Source organism: Lasioglossum baleicum, chromosome 11 (genome assembly GCF_051020765.1).
Source record: "Lasioglossum baleicum chromosome 11, iyLasBale1, whole genome shotgun sequence".
Taxonomy (NCBI): domain Eukaryota; kingdom Metazoa; phylum Arthropoda; class Insecta; order Hymenoptera; family Halictidae; genus Lasioglossum; species Lasioglossum baleicum.
In genome coordinates, this window is record NC_134939.1 from 5,142,055 (window position 1) to 5,161,600 (window position 19,546).

Genomic DNA, 19,546 nt, shown 5'->3' on the forward strand with positions numbered 1-19,546 from the left:
CAGAAAAATCAGGAGAAAAAACCGTATGTATATTATCCTCCGCATACAAAATGGAATCAAGGATGGGAGAGAGTATAATATAGTCCAAAGAGAAAGCCATAGAGAAAGTCGTGTGATCTGGATATTAATTATTTATTAATTAGCTAATATTCTGAAAACGTATGAACATTTGTACATGTGTTTTGTATCATGAGGTACTTGTGTATGGCATTCGTCAAATATTACGTAATAAACACGATGTCGACGCGTACACAGACACACGAGCTGTAAACCTGTGCCCGTATACAAGTCTACGTGCGCCTACATACATAAGTCGATCGTTACACTTTTTCTATCGTTTTTTCCTTTCTTCCCTTTTGTTACCTTTCATTTTGTGGCGGCAGTGAACTCCTCTCGAAAGGACGAATAGACGTTTCTATATAAATAAACCGATAGTAGAACCGGAGCAAGCACGCTTCTTTCATTCTTAAAATTTCCATTTTCCCTGTCCGATCTTTGCGCACGGATCATCGATCGTCTCGATTTTCGAGTCGTTACTGGATGGCTTTCGGTGACGTTATTCGGCAACGAGCTATTATATCTTATACGTATATCGTAGTGTTACGCGGATTATTACGTGACTAATTCCTTTGATGCAGAACTTCATCGTCGAACGCGAACAGATCTCGGAATTACACGCTTAGGAAATTAAACCAGTCGTTATTGTCATCTCGCTTGTTCACCGCAACAATAAACAAGTCCCGATTCGGAGATTTTTCAATTATTGCTATAAGAATAATCCACGAGGGATTCGATACTTCTGACCCAATTAAATTTTTGTTGACTGCGGATCTTTGTGCAATTGCCCACTTTCATTTTCTACAAATTGAATTGAGAGAACATTTATTTTCCTGATTAGAAGAGTCGTTAGAAGACTATACTAAGAATGTTATTATATCTCAATAATATCAATGCTTTATTTTATGATATGAATTTGTATGGCCATAAAAACTTGCAGTCTAGTTATGCAGTTGTTATGCAAAATACTTGTCCGCTTCAGTGTCGCCAGATGAAGACTTGTGTCCTCACTCCACCTTGCAAAGAGAGGGTAACTTTTCCCCTCAATTCGTGCTCCCTCCCCTCATCTGGCGACACTGGTCTGTAATAATTTTAAACCACAACAGCTGCATAGGTACTAATTTCTTTTCTGAATAATTATAACAAGGTGGGAGTGATACCAACAGTACCTTGTAATTCTTTAAATGTTTGGACTATCTTTCATTTGACTTTCCTTGCTATAGTCCCATAATATTCGCACCCCAGTTATAACAATTTGACATTGTTCATCTTCTAATTTATTTAAAAACACTTAAATTCACTTTTCAGGAAACTATGTTTTCTAAGATGTGTCTAAACTGGAGTTAAATTGATTTTCTTTCTTAATATGTTCGATGGGTTGAAAATAACATAAGAGTATTTTATATTACACCTACTCATTTTTGTCAGAAATGCATACAATCCGCCGTCTAAGTTATGACATTTTACAGTAAATCAATCGACGATTATTCTCCAAATTCAACTGAATAGAAAACGAATGGGCAACAGAGAATTGGATACCGATATTTTTTGACGTTGCACAATTTCTAATAATTGAAACTGAAAAGCAATAATGAGTTATAAGAGATGGCACAGCTTCCCAAAAATGAATTCCAAAAATCCGATTGCTATCTACCTCGGTGAAATTGAACATTTCATGTATGCGTTTGGAAGAACATCCATAGAGATTTCTGGTAACAACGCGTCATGGAGATCCGTTCGCGCGTCGACGATGAATATTCTGCTCCAGAGTGTTTTTAAAAAATGCATACGCTTTTTTTTGTTTATGTAGATCTCGATTGTCGCATCGATTCACGCGTGAACGTTGAAAAATTTCTCCTCGAGGGTTGTTTTACGTTGAATACGCGGGCGGGAGACAATGAGCCGACCGGCCGCGCACCTCGTTGATTGGCTTACCACTTACAATTAATATCCTAGAATTTAAATATATATAATATATATAGATTCATTTATTTATATATTTATACCAAAAAACATTCGTTCACAACGAATTAGAAAACATAAAAATTTAGCTAGGAGACGCATAGTACAATATAGTGGACTACACCTAACATCATTTTATTCTCGATTTATGTATTTCTATCCGTTCGAAGCCGTTCGTTCTCCCGCGTTTCTCTCACTCTCTCTCACTCTCGTTCTCTTTCTCTCTCTCACACACTATCATTCTGAGCATGCTCTCATCGTCTTAATAAATCGTAGATAAATCGCATTAATATATTGCTTCGTCATCAGGTAGATGTTGCCTAAGCCTAACAATGAACATCTCGCTGATATTACGCGGGGTGTACGATCGAGCGACCGAATAGTATGAGAAATCATCGTCTGGATCTCTCGAATGCCCTCGTTGTATCAACGCACGATCGTCGATCGTTGTGCACCGCGTAATTTACGATTCGCCATTGACTCGCCGTTGGCTCGCGTGAGGCTGCCGGGAACGTTTCTCTCGATCTGCAACGGAACGAATCCTCCTGCGAGAGCCTCGATCACGTCCGGAACAGATGTTTCCATCAGGATTAAGAGATCGGGCAAACCGAGTGTTCCGAGAAGGATCGGCGGGAGTCACTCGCGAACCGAACGATTCCGTTCACAGAGTGCGCAACAATTTCCTAAATTACAGAATGCCCAAGGTTTACGAGTGCGCGACGAGAGGCTGGCGTTTCGGGGGGGAGGAGGAATTACTCTTCTGCGAGAGGGTTAAAAGGGGGTCTCGACGGGGGCGTGGACCACGACGGAATGGATCCCGGCGAACAGGGTGATGATGCGCGAATACGATTCGCCCCGAGTTCCGACGGATATATTATTCCGCGAAGTCACGTACGCCGGTTGCGCTCTGCCATTAAAACGAAACCGACCGACAACTGAACGGCGAACTCGCATTCCGCATGAACAATATGAGAACGCAAAGTGTCGGGGATTGTTGCTGGCGCAAGCGCGAGTTCGATCCCGAGAGCCGAAGGGCCGCGCGACGGGGATAGCCGTTCGAACGATTCGCACGGTTACTCGTCAATTATCCGACGACCTACCACACGTGCGTGCAGAACGATACATCAGCTTTTGTCAATCTTTGAAATTAACCCTTGAACGGCGTCACTGTGACTCGAACTACTTCTTGGAACTTTCAAAATTTATTATGAGCTACAGCACATTAGCACATAATCCGACACTTAAGTGTAACTTGAAAAACGCGTCACTCAATATGATGCGTTGGTGGTTAGCTTCGAGTACACCACCCAGTGAATTGCCCGGTGCTTTTAATAATTACTTAGAATTAAAATTTTTTATTTATTACTATGAATTTAAATTTTTTATTAATTACTTTGAATTTAAATTTTTTATTAATTTTATTACTTTTATTAATTTTATTATTTTTTTATATTCAAGCTAATCTAGAATGATTCAAACATAAAATCAACTTGAACAATATTGTTGTTTATCGTTCAGATAAAAATTATTTGGAATAGTGAATCGTAATATATTTCAAGTTCATCGAAATGATATATTTTAGCAAAGAACAAGCTTATTAGCAATAATAAGCGCACGTCTGCTTTCGAAATAGAAGTTGGAAAATTAATATGTATGTTACTGAGCACTTTTTCAATGTGTTTGTATTTTGCAGATCCTAACTAAATTGATACTTGAAATATATTAATGCAAAGACTAAATCTGCAACAATAACTTCAACGTGTTAATAAGATGTTTCGAGAACGTATCATTGTACCCGAAAAAATTATGAAATTTAAATTCTAAAAATATACAGTAAAATAGTTAACTTATAGAGATAGATTGCTAACATATTTTATGATGTCAATAGTTTAAAATGATTTAAAATTAAGTTTGATACGTCAAATATAATATTCTAGTAATTTCCTATATTACAGCTAACTACAAGTATACTAATGTAAAAAAATAATTTGTTATACTTTTGATACGAGAGTAAACTGCGGATTTCCAGTGAACTATATTCCCCGACAATTGATTCGAACAATTTTCCTTTTCATAAATATTGAGAGTATAAATTTTGAAAAAACTGGTGTTTGCTGTTCAAAAGTTGATGTATCGTTTCATATAAACTGAACAATATCACACTATGTGGATCGATTGAAATTAATACAGTAATATGAGAAGTCGAACATGCAGTTGTTATAAAAACCAAGTTGTTAAAGAAAATGCGCCCGCAAAACTGTCGGAGATAGATCCGGAAAAGACTGTAAGAGAAAGGAAAGAATAGAGTGAAAAAAATAAAGAGCTCGTGTATATCTGGGAAATAAAATATATTTATAAAAACAAAATTAAACGCGTATAAAATAATACAGATCGTAAATATTATACTTTTCGTCATCATAGGTTTCTTTTTTCATTTTCTAATCTTCACTCGCATTCACGCTCTTTTTCTCTCTCTCTCCCTCTTTTTCGTCTCTTTCTGCATCAGATCTTGACGCAAGATTTATAGCAAATACGACAAAGAAAAACATGTACATATACAAAAGAAGGAGAAACATGAACCGCGTGCCGTCGCACTAAACAATAAATCTAATACAAGTTCAATTATTTGTTGCTTTCACGTCGGACTATTCACACACGTGTTCTCTTTTCGAACAGACTAACACGTCGCCCCGCGATAAAACTCCATCCTCTTCTCACATCTCAGCTTTTTCTCCATCGCACGTTACTATATATTTGTATACATATAATATATATACTATATATATATAATATATTTATTTATATATATATATAGTACCGATTCTCTCCGATCTTTCATATCAACACCCACGTACACATATATTCATACGCACAGCCAACAAGCGCGCGCGCACACACACGCATTCTCTCTCCATTCGCTTACAAAATTTGTCTCTCGACACACATTATTATGGCACAAAACGAGGAATGGGCGTACACGGAAATACTTGTCGTTACCAGATAAGAATTCCATCGACTTTCCCTTTCTTTCGTTACCTGTCTGATTCTCACCCCTCTCACTCACACGGACAAACGCATTCGCTCCGCTACTTTCACACGAGAATTATTACTTATAATCTTTATCATAGATCTCTCTGAACTTTGTCTCGTCTTTCTGTTGAAATGCCCGCAAAATTAGAATCACATGTGAAGGGGAAGCACACAAGGTTCTATTACATCGTTTGATCGCCTTCTTTTTCTTTCCCACTCTATCTCTCGCTCTCTCTCAATCTCTCTCGCTTTTCTTTTTGGCACAACCAATGATAGTTTGGTACCGTGTGTATATAAATATATACACGTATGTATACATAATATTTATATATATAATAATAATTTAGCACTCATGTGCCGGAACAATTATTTTACAGTTAGAAACATGCTCTCGCACCAAAACGCGCTCACGGAACGAGTGAAAAATACCAACGATGCGCGCCTTTTCGTAATAATAATTATCAATAATAATAATAATAATAATAATCATATCCATAATATATATTAATAATAATAATAATACAAGAAACAAGTGGAACGCACCTTTTCTAAAAACAAGTCTACAAAAAATAGTATTTGCCGCTTCGTCTTCGCTCGCGAAAAATACATTTTTCGCGAATAAATGCCCAAGTGGATTGATTTCTCGTAACGCGGTTACTCTATCATTCTCGCCGTTCGTCTATTTATCTATCTATCTATCTATCTCTGTCTCTCTTTCGCCACACAAGTCCGGAGAACGTAAACGCGCAATATTTTCTTTCTTGTTATTCCCCCCTCCCCCCTCACTCTGTCTGTCCCTCATTTCTTCTGACGCACGCGTTCGCAAGACGAATGTCTGACAATGATATGACTATCGGAAATATGTATATTTACGATCGCTCTCTCTCTCTATCTCTCTCTCTCTATCTCTCTCGCTCCTGTAATCAACACACCATTTACTTTCTTTCTTCCTTCTTGTTTCCACCTCTATCCTTTAACTTTACGATTATTTAATAATAAAACTGAGTGTACAGTAATACTGTTTGATATGTCTCTAAAACGTACATCCATCTCTACGGCTCCTATCGTCTCTCATTCTCTCTATCTCTCTCTCTCTTTCTTCTGGTTTCCTTTCTCTCTATCTCTCTTTCTCCCGTTTACATTAGATCCTATATGTTAAATGCTCTAATACACGACCGGCGGGCGACTCGAGGAACTTACGAGCAACAATAAAGAGGAAAGAGAATATATATTTATATGTCCGACTTTCTTCTTTATTTACTGGCTAATTTGAGAACGAGTGTAAAGATCACCAGGAGTTTTCGTGTAACAAGAATAAATATCGTTTAGCGGATGGAATGTTCGAAATACTGTTTTATTTCGGATAATAACGGGGAAAAGATTCTCGAACTGGACTTTACACGTTCGATTTTTCATAATACAAAAAACAAACAACAATAGAAGTACGTCGTTCCGCTCGCACGGGTGCGCGCTCCCTACATTCTCTCTCTTTCTCTCTCTCTTTCTCTCGTTCTCTTTTTTTCTCTCTTTAATAACATTATTATTATTGCATTGGCTCTTTCATCATTTTTTTTTTCTCTATCTTTCTTTCATTCATCGTTAAATTCCTGAACTCTGAGGTAGTCTGTTCTGGGTGTCATATTACGTAGTAAAAATGGCAAGAGTGCTAGATAATTTATCGTCTTTTTGCTCGCTTTCACGTATTATCTCCTCGTCACTTTTATACGCGACTACTTACAAACAAAAAAGGAAAGAAAACTCGTGAAAGGACGTCTTACGTGGCTGTATGTGTGTGTGTGCGTTTGCGTGTATGTGATCGTATTTCTTTCAAATATGCCGCAATCGTCTATATACAATCCGGTTTGTGCGGCTCAAAATAATTGAAGAGTGACACACGTCCAAAAATGCAATTATCCTGAAAACGTTTTGCATTGTACGATGCACTCATTTTCACTGAATAAATGCCGACTTCGAAAGTAAAGATCCTTTTCAATCATTTCGAGTGGTGCGCGTTTACCGCGCGAACAAGAAACATTGTTTAAAATGCAACAAAAAGAACGATCACATTTGTCGAACTATCATTTATCAATTCCGAAACGATTCTTTCACCGTGCATTTTCAAACGATCGAACGATTCTTTTACGGTGAGCATACAAATGATCAAACGATTTTTTCACGACCGGTTTACAAACAATTTTTTCACGATGAATTTACAAATAACCAAACGATTTTTTTATGACGAATTTATAAATAATCGAACTATTCTTTCACGATGATTCTATAAATATTGAAACGATTCTTTCACGATGAATTTATAAATAATAAAAGGATTCTCTCACGAACTGACAAATAATCAAAGGATTGTTCACGGTGAGCGTATAAATAATCAAACGATATTTTCACGATGAATTTACAAGTAACGGAACGATCTTTTCACGAACTGGCAAATAGTCAAACGATTTGTTTACGATGAGCGTATAAATAATCAAACGACTTTTTAACAACGAATTTACATATAACCAAATGATCGAACGAAAATTGCTGTGCGAGAAATAATTACGAAACGATTACCGAAAGTCTAACGAGTAATTGCGCGCGAAAATTTAGCCACAGCGAGGTCAACGTTTATTTTGCATTCGAGTGCGTGTGCGTGTACGTGTATGTATAAGCGCTTGTAACAAGTTGCGCGAAGCTCGAAGGGAAATTCGCTCGTGTCGCGAGAGAGGAGAGACCCGTACCTATCCTCGATGATCGGCTCGTTTCGCGCTCCGCGGGTAATTAATTGAGCATTAATTGATCGTACGTCACGGTGCAGCGCAATTAGATGCACCACGCTGCGCGGGATACCAGAACGATTATAAATTGATCGAACGAATTACGGCCGAATCAATCGCGACGCGTTCGCGCGTAAATTCGGAATGATTTGCCGGAAATGCTAATCTTCCCGCGGGGAATTTGAAAGAATAATTAATTTCTTTTCAAACAATCACGTTGATATGCGTTATTCGCATAAAGGAAAATGTTATTCGGAAACACGACACGAGCAAGATTCATTCCGGGCAACGTACAATTCGAAACTTAGGCTATCTTATAATTCGAACAAAATGAGAAAAGACGGCACGGTAAGGCGAGAGAAACGATTCTCGCGATGAACAATGGAATGTAATGAATTTCTTGTGGAATGTACACAAGAATGAAAATTGAAATACATCTAATCATCGGTGAACGTAACTTCATTACTCTAATAATTTAACAAATTAATATTTACAGTAACATAAACGAACGGAAAAAGGTGGTAACGCTAATCGCGTTTATGAATAATACTACTCGAAATTAGAGTGTACCGTGTTTCTGCCGTCGCGTCTTTTCACGATTACTTATCAATCTTTTTTTTTTTCGTGTTCGCGGTCGCGTTTTCCTCGACAACGTACGTTATATGTATACGCTATAAAATACGAGTATTATGAATAGGTTTGTTAATCACTTTCTAGACGATATTCAATTGAGTTCAATTAATTACAGTGGGGATAACTAGAATAATTATACGCCTATACATTTAACATATTTTGTACAATCGATAAGCTTCGAAGGTTCCAACGTCGCATTTGACATCTCCAGTGCGCGTTTTTCGGAGTTATTATCGTTCGAGAGTGTTTGTGTCTGATTTTCGCGATAAGAAAAAACCGGAAATTTGAAACTGCATGGCGGATTGATAGTTTTGAACGGAAATCGCGATCCGCCGAGTCGAGCAATCGCCAACGGAACAAAAAGAAACAAGACGTTCCGTTGCCAATTTTTCACGGTCGAATCCGCGTATCGCGACTCACGGTGTATAAACAAGAATCGATTGGCTGTTTTCTCTGTTTACTGTGCGTGGAAGTGTGTGTACGTGTATTCGATTCAAAAAATTAACGTACGCGTCGCGAAAAAATAAACGGAAACTAAATATTCAGAATAGCCCGCCACGCGTCGCCATTCTACAAAGACCGAGGCTGCTCTCTCGTTGGAGAGAGAAAATGTAAAAAATATCCTCTCGATTCAATAATCCCGAGCTGGCGATTCAAATAAATATTACGCAGTTGAGCAAAACACATCAATATCTTTTCCGAGCACCGTCGCTCTCTTCACTGACTTGCAAGATCCGCGAGGAAAACGTTCGTCTCTTAAATAACAACGATCAATCGATGAGCTGCGTCGAGAACAAAAACGAACGTAATACTTTCTTCTGTACAAAACGAAAAAAAACAACGGCATGAAGGGATGATTTTTATCGTCCTCCTGTCGATCCAGAGGGTGATTCGAGAAGGATGTCGAACCGGTTTGTAAAAATCGAATGACAAAGGTATTTCGGGCTGCCTTAACCGAGAACTATATAATAAATACAAAGATCACGTTCGAGCGGGTATACCTATATGCACGTGGAGTCACACAGTGTCTATGATTGATAATGCGCGAATTATCGATTTCGGCGGGTCGCGTGCGTGCGCGATAAATGATTCGCTCGCTTCGGGTGTATACGATCTCACCTTTCGATAAACAAACACTGAAGACCAGGGCGTAGATCATCGGATAACGAGCGTGTTCCACGACGACGATGCACGTCCTCCCTTCGAACTGTAGAAATCACGCCCGCAGATGGACGTTGTGGTTGTTGGATTTCTTTTTGTGCGTCTCGAGGTGCTTCATCATGTGATCCTTACGTATGAACCCCTTGCCGCAATTATCACAGGCGTACGGCTTTTCGCCAGTGTGGAGGCACATGTGCCGCCTGAGGTCAGTTTTGTGGTTGAACTGCTTCGGGCATATCTCGCACTTGTACGGCTTGTCACCGGCGTGCTTCTGCAAGTGCTCCGCGTGCAGGTACTCGAGGGGGAACCTCTTGCCGCACTGATTGCATTTGAACGGCTTGTCGCCGGAGTGGAAGCTCTTATTGTGTTGCGTCAGGTAGCAAGCCTTGTTGAATACCTTGTCGCACTCGATGCACTTGTGAAAGCCGTCCTGGGAAATGTAGTGCGAGCCGGTGTTCGTGCTGGTCACCTGATGCTCCTTCGTGACCATGCTGTTCCCTTTCGATTTGTAACTCTTCTCGAATTGTCTACCGACGTTCGGGTTCAGCTCCTCCTTCGCTTGGATCAGCTGCGGTAGATTGTTGTTCGCCTCGAAATTGTCACGAGACAGGTGATGTTGGAGCGGATGATGAGACATATGATGCGTCTGGATCTCGTACCGTTTGATGATCATACCGTCGGTGTTCGGATGCATGTCCATGTCCAAATTGGTCAACTCGTATCGCGGCGGAGAGTTTCTGTACGGATCGTAGTTTGATCCAGACGAATCGAATGATCTATCTTGAGGAGACGCGTTCTCCTCCGAACTGAGCCCCCCCACGTTAACGGCCTGAGGTTGGTTCTGGCCGATTAAAAACCCGGTTACGTTGAACGGAATGAAATTCGGTATGACCCTCTGATGGTTGCTGAAGGTTCCGAAACCAGGTAAAACATCCTGAGATTGTTGCTGCTGCTGTTGTTGTTGTTGTTGTCTTTGCTGCTGCTGCTGCTGCTGGAGAGCTTGTTGGTGTTGAGATCGACCGTTCATTGATAACGGCATCTCATTACCAGTAGTAGTTAGCTGGGTGGTGATAGACTCCAGTAGGACCGGGATGTTGGTAGTAGTTGTAACGTGGGGGGGCAAGGCGTTTGGGTACGGCTGATGAGGCATCGTAGTACCCCCCATCGCCGTGGGCGAAGCCATTGCTGGGTGGACCGAACCCGGCGTTATGGGAGACGACGAACTCATGTGGTGCGGGTGGGACGAGCCCATTGGCGAAGGCGAACTCAGGTGGGGCGCCGGCGGCGGGTGCATGGGTGACATGGGCGAACTCATGGGATGGTGGGCCGGAAGCTGGGCCGACGGCGAACCCATTGGCAGGTGATGAAGTTGCTGCTGCTGTTGCTGCTGCTGGTGGCCCAGTTGATGGGACGGGGAACTCATTTGTTGCTGATGGTGGCCCGCCATTGGTGATTGCGCCGGGGAATGGAGCGGCGGCACCATTGTGGAGGCCAAGTGGACCGCCGAAGACGGCTGCTGTTGTTGTTGTTGCGTTAGAGCCGCCGCTGAAGATTCGCTGCTGCTGCTGCTGTTCGAATTGTTGTTGCTGTAGAGACCGGTGGTGGTGGGCGTGTGAAGCAGGCCCCTCGCTGCCTCTCCCGAGGGACCTGCCATCAAGTTTGGGGGACTCCCGGAAGCAGATAATTCTGGTGATCTCGGTGGCCCCCCGCTCCTACCACTCCCCGAATGATTATCTCTACCGGGATGGTGATGAGCGCTGATAGGCAGGTTCGCAGGATCAGGTTGATTGCTCTGTTTAACCGCGTTCTTGTGCAGCGTGGTATTGTAGTGCCTTTTCAGATGGCCCGAGCTGGTGAACCACTTGTTGCACGCGGTGCAGTTGTAGGTCTTTGGTCGCCGCGCCTCATTACTTTTCCACGATTGATTCGCCAAGGGCGGAGGTTTAGGTGGTTGTTGCAGGAGACCTCCGGGCATCTGATGTCCAGGCATCGGCTGCGTGCTTGTAATGATAGGTGAACCGGATGGATGACGCGGAGGCTCTACAGGCATATGCTGGCCGCGCATGAATTGAGCTTGATCTGGCAGCGGTGAGACACTGTCCATCGGCCCCATTGGCGATAAGCCTGAATGATAATCAGGGCCCGGTGGCCAAGCGAGCATAGAACTCACCGAATGCGGTCCCGTCCTTTGCTGCTGTTGTTGCAACACCTGCTGCTGATGTAACTGCATCTGAAGTTCCTGATGTTGTTGTTGTTGTTGTTGATGCAGCCTCATAAGTTCCTCCTCATACCTATGAGTTTGGACTTTATGAGAATCCAAATCGAGAATCTCGGCTTGTTCCTCGGGCTCCTGCTTTACCTCTGTCTTAATCGGCGTGCCATTATAATCGTAGCCAGATTGTTGTTGGCCGGGCTGCGGTGGCGACGTGTGCAATGATTGCTGCTGCTGTTGATTCTGCTGCTGCGGACTGCTGCCCAGCTGCTGGTATTGATGTTGCCCCGGGTATCCACTAGGTGAATTCGAATGATTCGTCCTTACGTGTTCACCAAGTTGATTCGCGTCCTCGTACACCGCACCACACTTATCACACTGAATAGGTGGGCTCCTTGGACTAGTGGAACTGACCGAACTGGTGCGTTCCGGAGCAAAATGTTGTTGATGCTGGTACGGATGGTAGCGCGAATAACCTGCACCGCTAACACCGCCACCGCCACCACTACCACCGCCATTGTTCTGCGTCTCTTCTCGCGACGGTGAGTAGTGATGGGGTAAGATATAGGCCGGTTCGTTTTGCATAAAATAGTTCGGCTCGCCGAACATCGGCGCTTGAAAATGATTGTAACTGTGACCAGCAGCAGGTTGCTGCTGCTGCGATTGTTGTTGTTGTTGCTGCTGCTGCTGCGAAGACGATGGGTCTTGCGAAGGCGGCCTCGAGGTAGACTCGCTCGAGTCCGCCGGCGCGGTCACGCTTTCGCGTTTGACGCCCACGTGGCTGTTGTGATTGCCAGCCTTGCTATTGTTGTTGTTACTCTCCTCCTGCTGCGCCTGGCTCGCCCACTGACTCAGCAGGTTTTCCTGGTGGTACCGCAGGTGCACTGAAAGACTTTTCTCGCTTTCGAAGTAAAGGCCGCAGTCCTTGCAATGGTGCTCCGGATTCGAACTGCCGCCCACGCACTGTTGCTGCTGTTGCTGCTGTTGCTGCTTCTCGACACTCGTCATCTCACTCATATTGTCTATCTCGCTCTCGCGCGCGCTTTCTCTCTCTTTCTCTCAAGCCTAGGCACGCCGCCGGCTTTAATATCCGCGAAAAGAAAGCACCGCGCGCGCGCGTGCTCGCTTTGTCCCTCTGTTGTCGCCACGAGCACACGACTTGTCCGTAATACAAGGGACAAAGACAACGATCGACGACGCACTTCACACAACCGAAATAATTCTACAACACATCGGGCCGTTGCGCGCGTGGACGCGCTCGCGCGGGAGCGCGGAGTCCCCGGTAGAGCAGTCTGTCCCCGTTGTTTTCGGGTTTCTCAATTTTTCTTTCACTTACCCGGCTTCACCGGACAACAACCGACTACGGAAAGAAAACTCGCAACCCGTTTCGGAGCTGCTGGATCGGAGCGAGAAGAACACGTGCGTCAAGAAGCGACGTCTCGCACCTCCCTCCTTTCAGCCGTCGACGACCACTGGCACGGGTTCCGTCGCGTAGAGCACATGATCATGTGATCAACAGAGATGCCTCGGTTGACGCGCGAAACAGGAGTCACACTCCTCTTCGGACACTCTCACTCTATCCGATACACACACTCTCCAGACCCGCGTCGTACGACCGCCGGCACTGTTCTGTCGGTTGGAATTCCGGAGTTTCGAGTCCTCGGGCTCGCGCCAAGGCACTGCTCTCCCCCTACCCTTCAAGCCGTCGCCGCCACCCCCTCCAAGCCGTCACTTGCTAGCTCTCGTACTGGCTCTTTCTAATCTTCGGGACTCTCTCCTTCGCACCGGCTTCACCCCTTCTCCTCTGTGGCGCTGCCACGAACCTACTGCTTCTCTCTCTCTCTTTCTCTCTTTCTCTCTCCCCCTCTCTCTCCCTCTCCTCTCATCTTTTTCTACCTTGGTACACCTACTCTAACCTTCTCCTTGCTTTTCCCTCCTTCACTGTTCTTAATGTTAGTCGGCCGATCGGGCTCTCTCACTTCAATCCGCACGCTCCGCGATACATTCGTCTCTGTCTCCAGCGTCTCCCACCCTACCCTTCTTCGGTTTACAGGGAACACCCGTCTTCGTTCAACTCATCCAGCTTTATTCGTTCTCTCCCTTCGACCGATATCCTTCCTCCTCGTTCAAACCCTCCTCGAACCTCTATCCCTCTTTGTTCTACCAACGGTGTACTCTCCTTTTCTCGCCCAGTGCCTTCGCACAGAATCCCCTTCCTACGACGTAGCTCAGACACGAGGGACAAGGAAAGAATGAGCCTCGAGAGAGAGAAAGAGAACCGGCCAGCTCGAGACAGCCAACCAAATTTGAGACGTCGAGCGCTCCTTGCCCCCACCAGATCTTCCATGCCTCTCTACCCTTCTATTACAGTCCACGGTTCCTCTGGCAAGCCTCTCTGTCTCTCACCATCGAGACTTTCTCTATCACCCCTTCGCCTAAAAGGACGACGAATCCTACAGGACGGCGAACGTTCTCCCTCCTTGTCTGGTGTGTCGCTCTCTTTAAATTCTTCTTCTCTTTCGTCCACAACGAACGCTCTGTTGTTCTTCTTCTGCACCCTCTGCCCTCTCATCCCCGTCTTTTATTCGTGCCTCGCGTCTTCTTCTTTCTCGTAGTCGAAACGCGAAAAAAGGACGAAACAGAGCGCGCATGGCACAGGAATCCTTGCGCGCGGCCGTATCCACCGGCGCGGCGTTATCCTTACACACAAAACTTTATCCGACGAGATTTTTCGGAGCGGGTCTATGTTTTCCCGCCAGGATACTCGCGAATGTCGTTCCCTTCTGGTCCAACTCGCTCTCTTCGTCTTTCTCTCATCTTCCTCCCCTTCCTCCTGTTCTCTCGTTTCCCTCGTTTTACCTGCGATACGCTCGCGAAGGACAAGCATCCCGCGCGCCCCCGCGAGATTAAATATCTCGCCGCTTTACCCGTTCGTTCGAGTTTCGGCTGTCGGAGGTCGCTGACCATTTCGAAATTAGCCACGCTATCCTTGGGGATCCTTCGCGGAGATGTGTCCTTCGCGTTCTCCTTACTCCGGAAACTTTATGCGTACAGATTTAGACGCGCACCTGCTTGCTACAATTCTGCAATTCCGAGCGGAATTGTTATCGCTTTAACGCTTAATCGCGGTTCCGTGCGCTCTCACCGGAACGAGATTTAAATGGACATTTCAGATTCCCAAGTTTGCCGCCGATAATGTATCGATCTTTGTTCGGATAAACTGATTGTTAGAATTTTTATTACTTTATTCGAGGTTGAAAGATTCTTACATCCTTGTGGAAGTAGCGTAGAATTATTCTTTGTTTTTACCCGCCTTTCATTTTGATGCTTAAGAATTGTTTATTTATCATTGCTTCGTTAAATTTCTTGAAAGTAATTGTTCTTGGTTTGCAAATGTTGTAAATGATTTTTGAATTAGGAAACATACAACGTTAACTGCGAGTCATGATGCTGATGAATCATGTTTTTTAAAAGACAAAATTGATTGTCATATTTATATTTTCTTTGCTCTATACTGGAATGTTAGATAAAGAAAATAGTATTAACTGCTATATCTTTAAATTAATTAATTTAATTTAATTAATTAAATTAAATTAAATTTAAATTAATTAATTGCATAAAATTCATGGTTAAATTTGAAAGAATACGACTTTATTAATCAATTATACATATAGTCATTCTTTTCTAATTGTAGAAAATTTAACCATTTTTTAATTTTAATTTAACCAAATCTTAAAAATTTAACCATTGAATTTTATTTTCAAATCGGGCACGAACTTATGCAATCTCATCTGATATAAATTCTAAATTGTATTAATCTTATTAATTATCGTATTAATTGTAGAATTCTTCATTCTACGATCATTGAAACTATGAATTCTGTAGAAAATTATAGAATAAATGGATTTACTCCCGTGCATGTTACAATGCAAGTCAACAAAAGTTCCAATCTTTGAGCTCATATAATTTTTATAAAACATTCTAGAAACCCTAGGCCTCGGTAATTTTAACGTTAATCAACAAATTTTTCAGGGGAAAGAATATCTAAATATTGAAACCTTAACTAGACATCTATGTGTGTGTAGTGTTGTAGTAACACGAATAAAAAGTAAAAAAGTTTAGAATTTATTACAACTTGCAAGCGAAGTAGTTTTACAAATGGCACGTGAACGAATCTGTTCACCGTCTCGAAATCTGACTGAACCATATTTTTTTAGAAATATCAAGAGTTACTATAATTATATTCAGTACGTTTAGTACGAATACAATCTTATGATTAATTTGTTATATCGATCAACATAAGATAGTTAGCAAAAATGTTTCTTTGAAATGGACACCCCCCTTTGTAGTTAACGTTTTGAAAAATACCTTGACACATTGCAAACGTTAATGATAACTAGACAGCGGATTTTATGCATTTATGACAAAAATGGGTACGTACAATTTAAAACAGTGGAGGTATTAAAAAGATTTAAGGCCACCAGTGTACTACTTTCATTTTAATAAGATAATTAAAAGAAGAATGAAATTTTTATTTGGCTTCTGTGTCTTGCAATCGATGCAAACATTTTTTATTTTGCATGAAGATCCGCAGTGTAATGATAACGAATGCGTCGATTGAACCATCCATATTATTATTAATGGCCCACATTATCAAGTAACGAGTAAAAATTACTCAAATAACTTTCGTCACTACTTAACACAACCGCACCTGTCAAAGGATTTTTTATTTTACACTTATACAGATTGTAAAGATGTTTTAAAAATAATAATCGCGATGTCTACTGCGACCCAGCATCAATAAATAATTTAAACTGGCAACTGTTCCATTAGAAGCAATATAAAACAGTGTCTAGATACAGTATCTTCAAAAACAGGTTTCAAAAAATAGACAAACAGCTTCGCAAATGTTCATGAACAATATCAACTATGTGGTTGCGAAAAGAGTCTACTATTTGAGCGTTACAAGACAACACAGATTAGCCACTTCGAACTAATGGTTGTTTCAGCGTTAACGCCACACCTCTCGTTCCTGTAAATTCGAAAGAACGAAACCGAAAGCTCGATTCTCGTTCGTACTCGAGGATCGTTTTCCGGCGAGTTAAATTAAAAGCAACGAGTAAACGTGTCGTGTCTCACTTTCAATTCTCCCGTCGACGGGGGGCGTTTTGTCTCTCGAAATTACCCGCTAAACAGGTTCAAAGCGGCCACGAGCCTTCGCTGTAGGTGTCTGCATAAAAAGTGCGTCGGTATTATTCACCGATAACCAAACTCTCTTTCTCTCTTTCTGTTTTTCTCCCTCTGTGTTGTGCGAGAGTATATCCCACCTCCCTCGATTCCCTCGATCGATGCCACCCCGCAACAGCCACGAAGCTGCTCGACGCGGGGAGAGAATAAAAAAAAATGTGGGTAACCTTGCATTTTTTTATGATACCTTTTTTTCCACGTGACGAAGCGGGTCCCCGTGGCCCGTGCACTTTGCATACCGAATGCGACAAGTCCCTCTCCCCCGCCCCTTGAATCGACCATCCCTGTCTCTCTCTCTCTTTCTCTCTCTCTCTCCCCCCCCCATCCCTCCACTCTGACAGCGAGAGAGATCTACCCACCTATCCCTTCACTCGCGCTACATTATTCCACCTATGAATATGTTTATTACGTTGCACCGCGGCCACCTGATGCAAAAAAGAAATTTGGCCCGCGTGTGGCCGACCAGGTACCGGCACGTGCTGTCAAGATGGATAAACGTCAGTCGCGCTCTCGCACCGTCCCGCATCCTTTGATCTCGATACAATTATATCGTCGAACACGGGACTGATTAGTAATCGCTGTTTAACGACCCTCGTTAACGGCGCGGCGCGGCGGTACCGCTCGTCCACAGATGTCGAAAGACCGAGCCTTTTAATCCCTCCGTTCACCCGATGCTCAGGTATTTGACGGATTGTTTTTCGATTACAGAGTTAGTGTCGAAAGTGGCGCGGTGGTGTGTGCTGGTTCGGTTCTCAAAGGGGAGGATGGACCTGAAAGTTTCAAGAGACATGGTGTAATTCTGGAAGTGTCGGTACTACAAATTCACTCGTGGATGTTACAGGTAACACAATCGTAATTGTTAATATTAATTGTAAGATACAGCAGCTATGTAATTATTTATTTTTTAAACTCCTGGTGCACTGTGGCAGCTATGACGAGAATTGTTGTTTATTTAACTTCTTCAAATTACATTTTCTTAAATATATTTGTATTATACAGTGACTCCTGTTAATATTCGGACGCTGCAAAAAGAATGAGAACTTTTTTAATATTGAACTATACTTTTTGATTTGAACTTTTTTGAAATTTTAGAGCAATTAGTTTATTACATGATGGGAAGAGATATTTTATTATCATTATTTATTTAATGCTTCAAACCAGTATGATTTATGTAGCAACTAAAAGTTGTATTTTACAACTTTTTAATGTGGGCCTACATATATTGAAAATTTAAAAATTACGTTTTGTAGATCTGTGTCAATTATATGCATTGTCAACGTTTTATCGAAATCGGTTGATGCGCTAAGAAATAGTTAAATTAGTTGTAGTGTGTTGAAAATGTAACGACAGTATCTTTAATGTCGTCGAGATGTTTTTACTATTTTGTATTTGATCTGCTTATTTTTGTCTTAATAAATATTGTTTGTAAAAATACTATCATAAAGATGTAAAAAATGTAGTTTTCATGATTTTCTCTAAGAATTCTCGCATCTTGTGATACCAGTAGTTTCTTTCTCAATCTTCAATATTTTTAAATTTTCAGTATAAGCCCACATAAATAGTAAAATTCAATCTTTAATATTTTCCTGGCAAATCGGACCAATTGCAACCTTTGCAATCCAAATTAATTTTCACAATGTATATAATAATTTACACAGGTCTATTATATAAAACGAATTTTTAAATTTTCAATATAGGCTTACATAAATAGTAAAAAACAACTTTCAGTATTTTCTCCACAATTCGGACCTACTGCTACCTTTTCAAAAAAAATTTCCACGTAGTGTAGGAAACAAATTGTTCTAACTTTTTAAGGAAATTCAAGTCGTGCGATCCAATATTAAAAAAGTTATCGTCTTTTCAAGTGTGTTAACCCTTCACTGCATGATTTTTTAAATTGGGATTAAAAAATTGAAAGAAGGTCAGTTTTTGTGTTTTATTTAAGGAGAAAATATTTTAAAAAATTAAAACAACATTTTATCAAATGAGATAAAATGTGTAGAATAGTAAGAAAACACATTCTTAGTTTTCTATATACCAGATTTGTTATAACTGTATCAGATATGATACACTATGCAGCGAAGGGTTAATACTACACTGTTTTCGTTCATTTGGTCCAGTTAATAAAATTAAAATGTTTTGTGACTCCATATGAATCTATCTAGAAAAAATGTTCAAAAAGAATTGAAAAGTTTTATTTAATATTCAATATTTTATATCTCTCTTTGATTTTTTATCACGGAAATTATTTGTTTGAACAGAGATTTGTATAATTTTTTATTGTTTTCTGCCTTGAGATTATTAATATATTCGTGTTCGATATCTTGTATTCATTACAAAACTTTCAAGGCTTTTAACTGAAGGGAGACAAAAGTACAAGAAATTCGAAATCCATCAATATATTGCAAATGAAAGCCATTCATGAGTATATTTTTGTTTTTGAGTGTATTTTTCTGGGAGTTTCTAGTTG

The 19,546-nt window shown here is 41.5% G+C and overlaps 2 protein-coding genes across 4 annotated transcripts in view; one reads left to right on the forward strand and one right to left on the reverse strand.

Annotated features, from left to right (window-relative positions):
- Positions 1 to 3,413: 3,413 nt before the first annotated feature.
- LOC143213290 (uncharacterized) lies at positions 3,414 to 13,502 on the reverse strand. Its single transcript, XM_076433005.1, has one exon. The coding sequence runs from the start codon at positions 12,844 to 12,846 to the stop codon at positions 9,673 to 9,675; it is 3,174 nt and encodes a 1,057-aa protein (XP_076289120.1). The 5' UTR covers positions 12,847 to 13,502; the 3' UTR covers positions 3,414 to 9,672.
- Positions 13,503 to 17,465: 3,963 nt separating this feature from the next.
- The window catches only part of LOC143213335 (uncharacterized), a 74,066-nt gene continuing 71,985 nt past the window's right edge, over positions 17,466 to 19,546 (forward strand). For 2 of the 3 annotated variants that reach the window (XR_013009951.1, XM_076433083.1), the window contains exon 1: positions 17,466 to 17,917. Coding sequence is in view for 1 of the 3 variants with exons in the window: in XM_076433085.1 (XP_076289200.1) it covers positions 17,469 to 17,542; positions 17,785 to 17,917 (207 nt within the window). In the remaining 2 variants the exon portion in view is untranslated. The remainder of the gene's footprint in view (positions 17,918 to 19,546) is intronic. The other variant, XM_076433085.1, reaches the window with a different exon arrangement.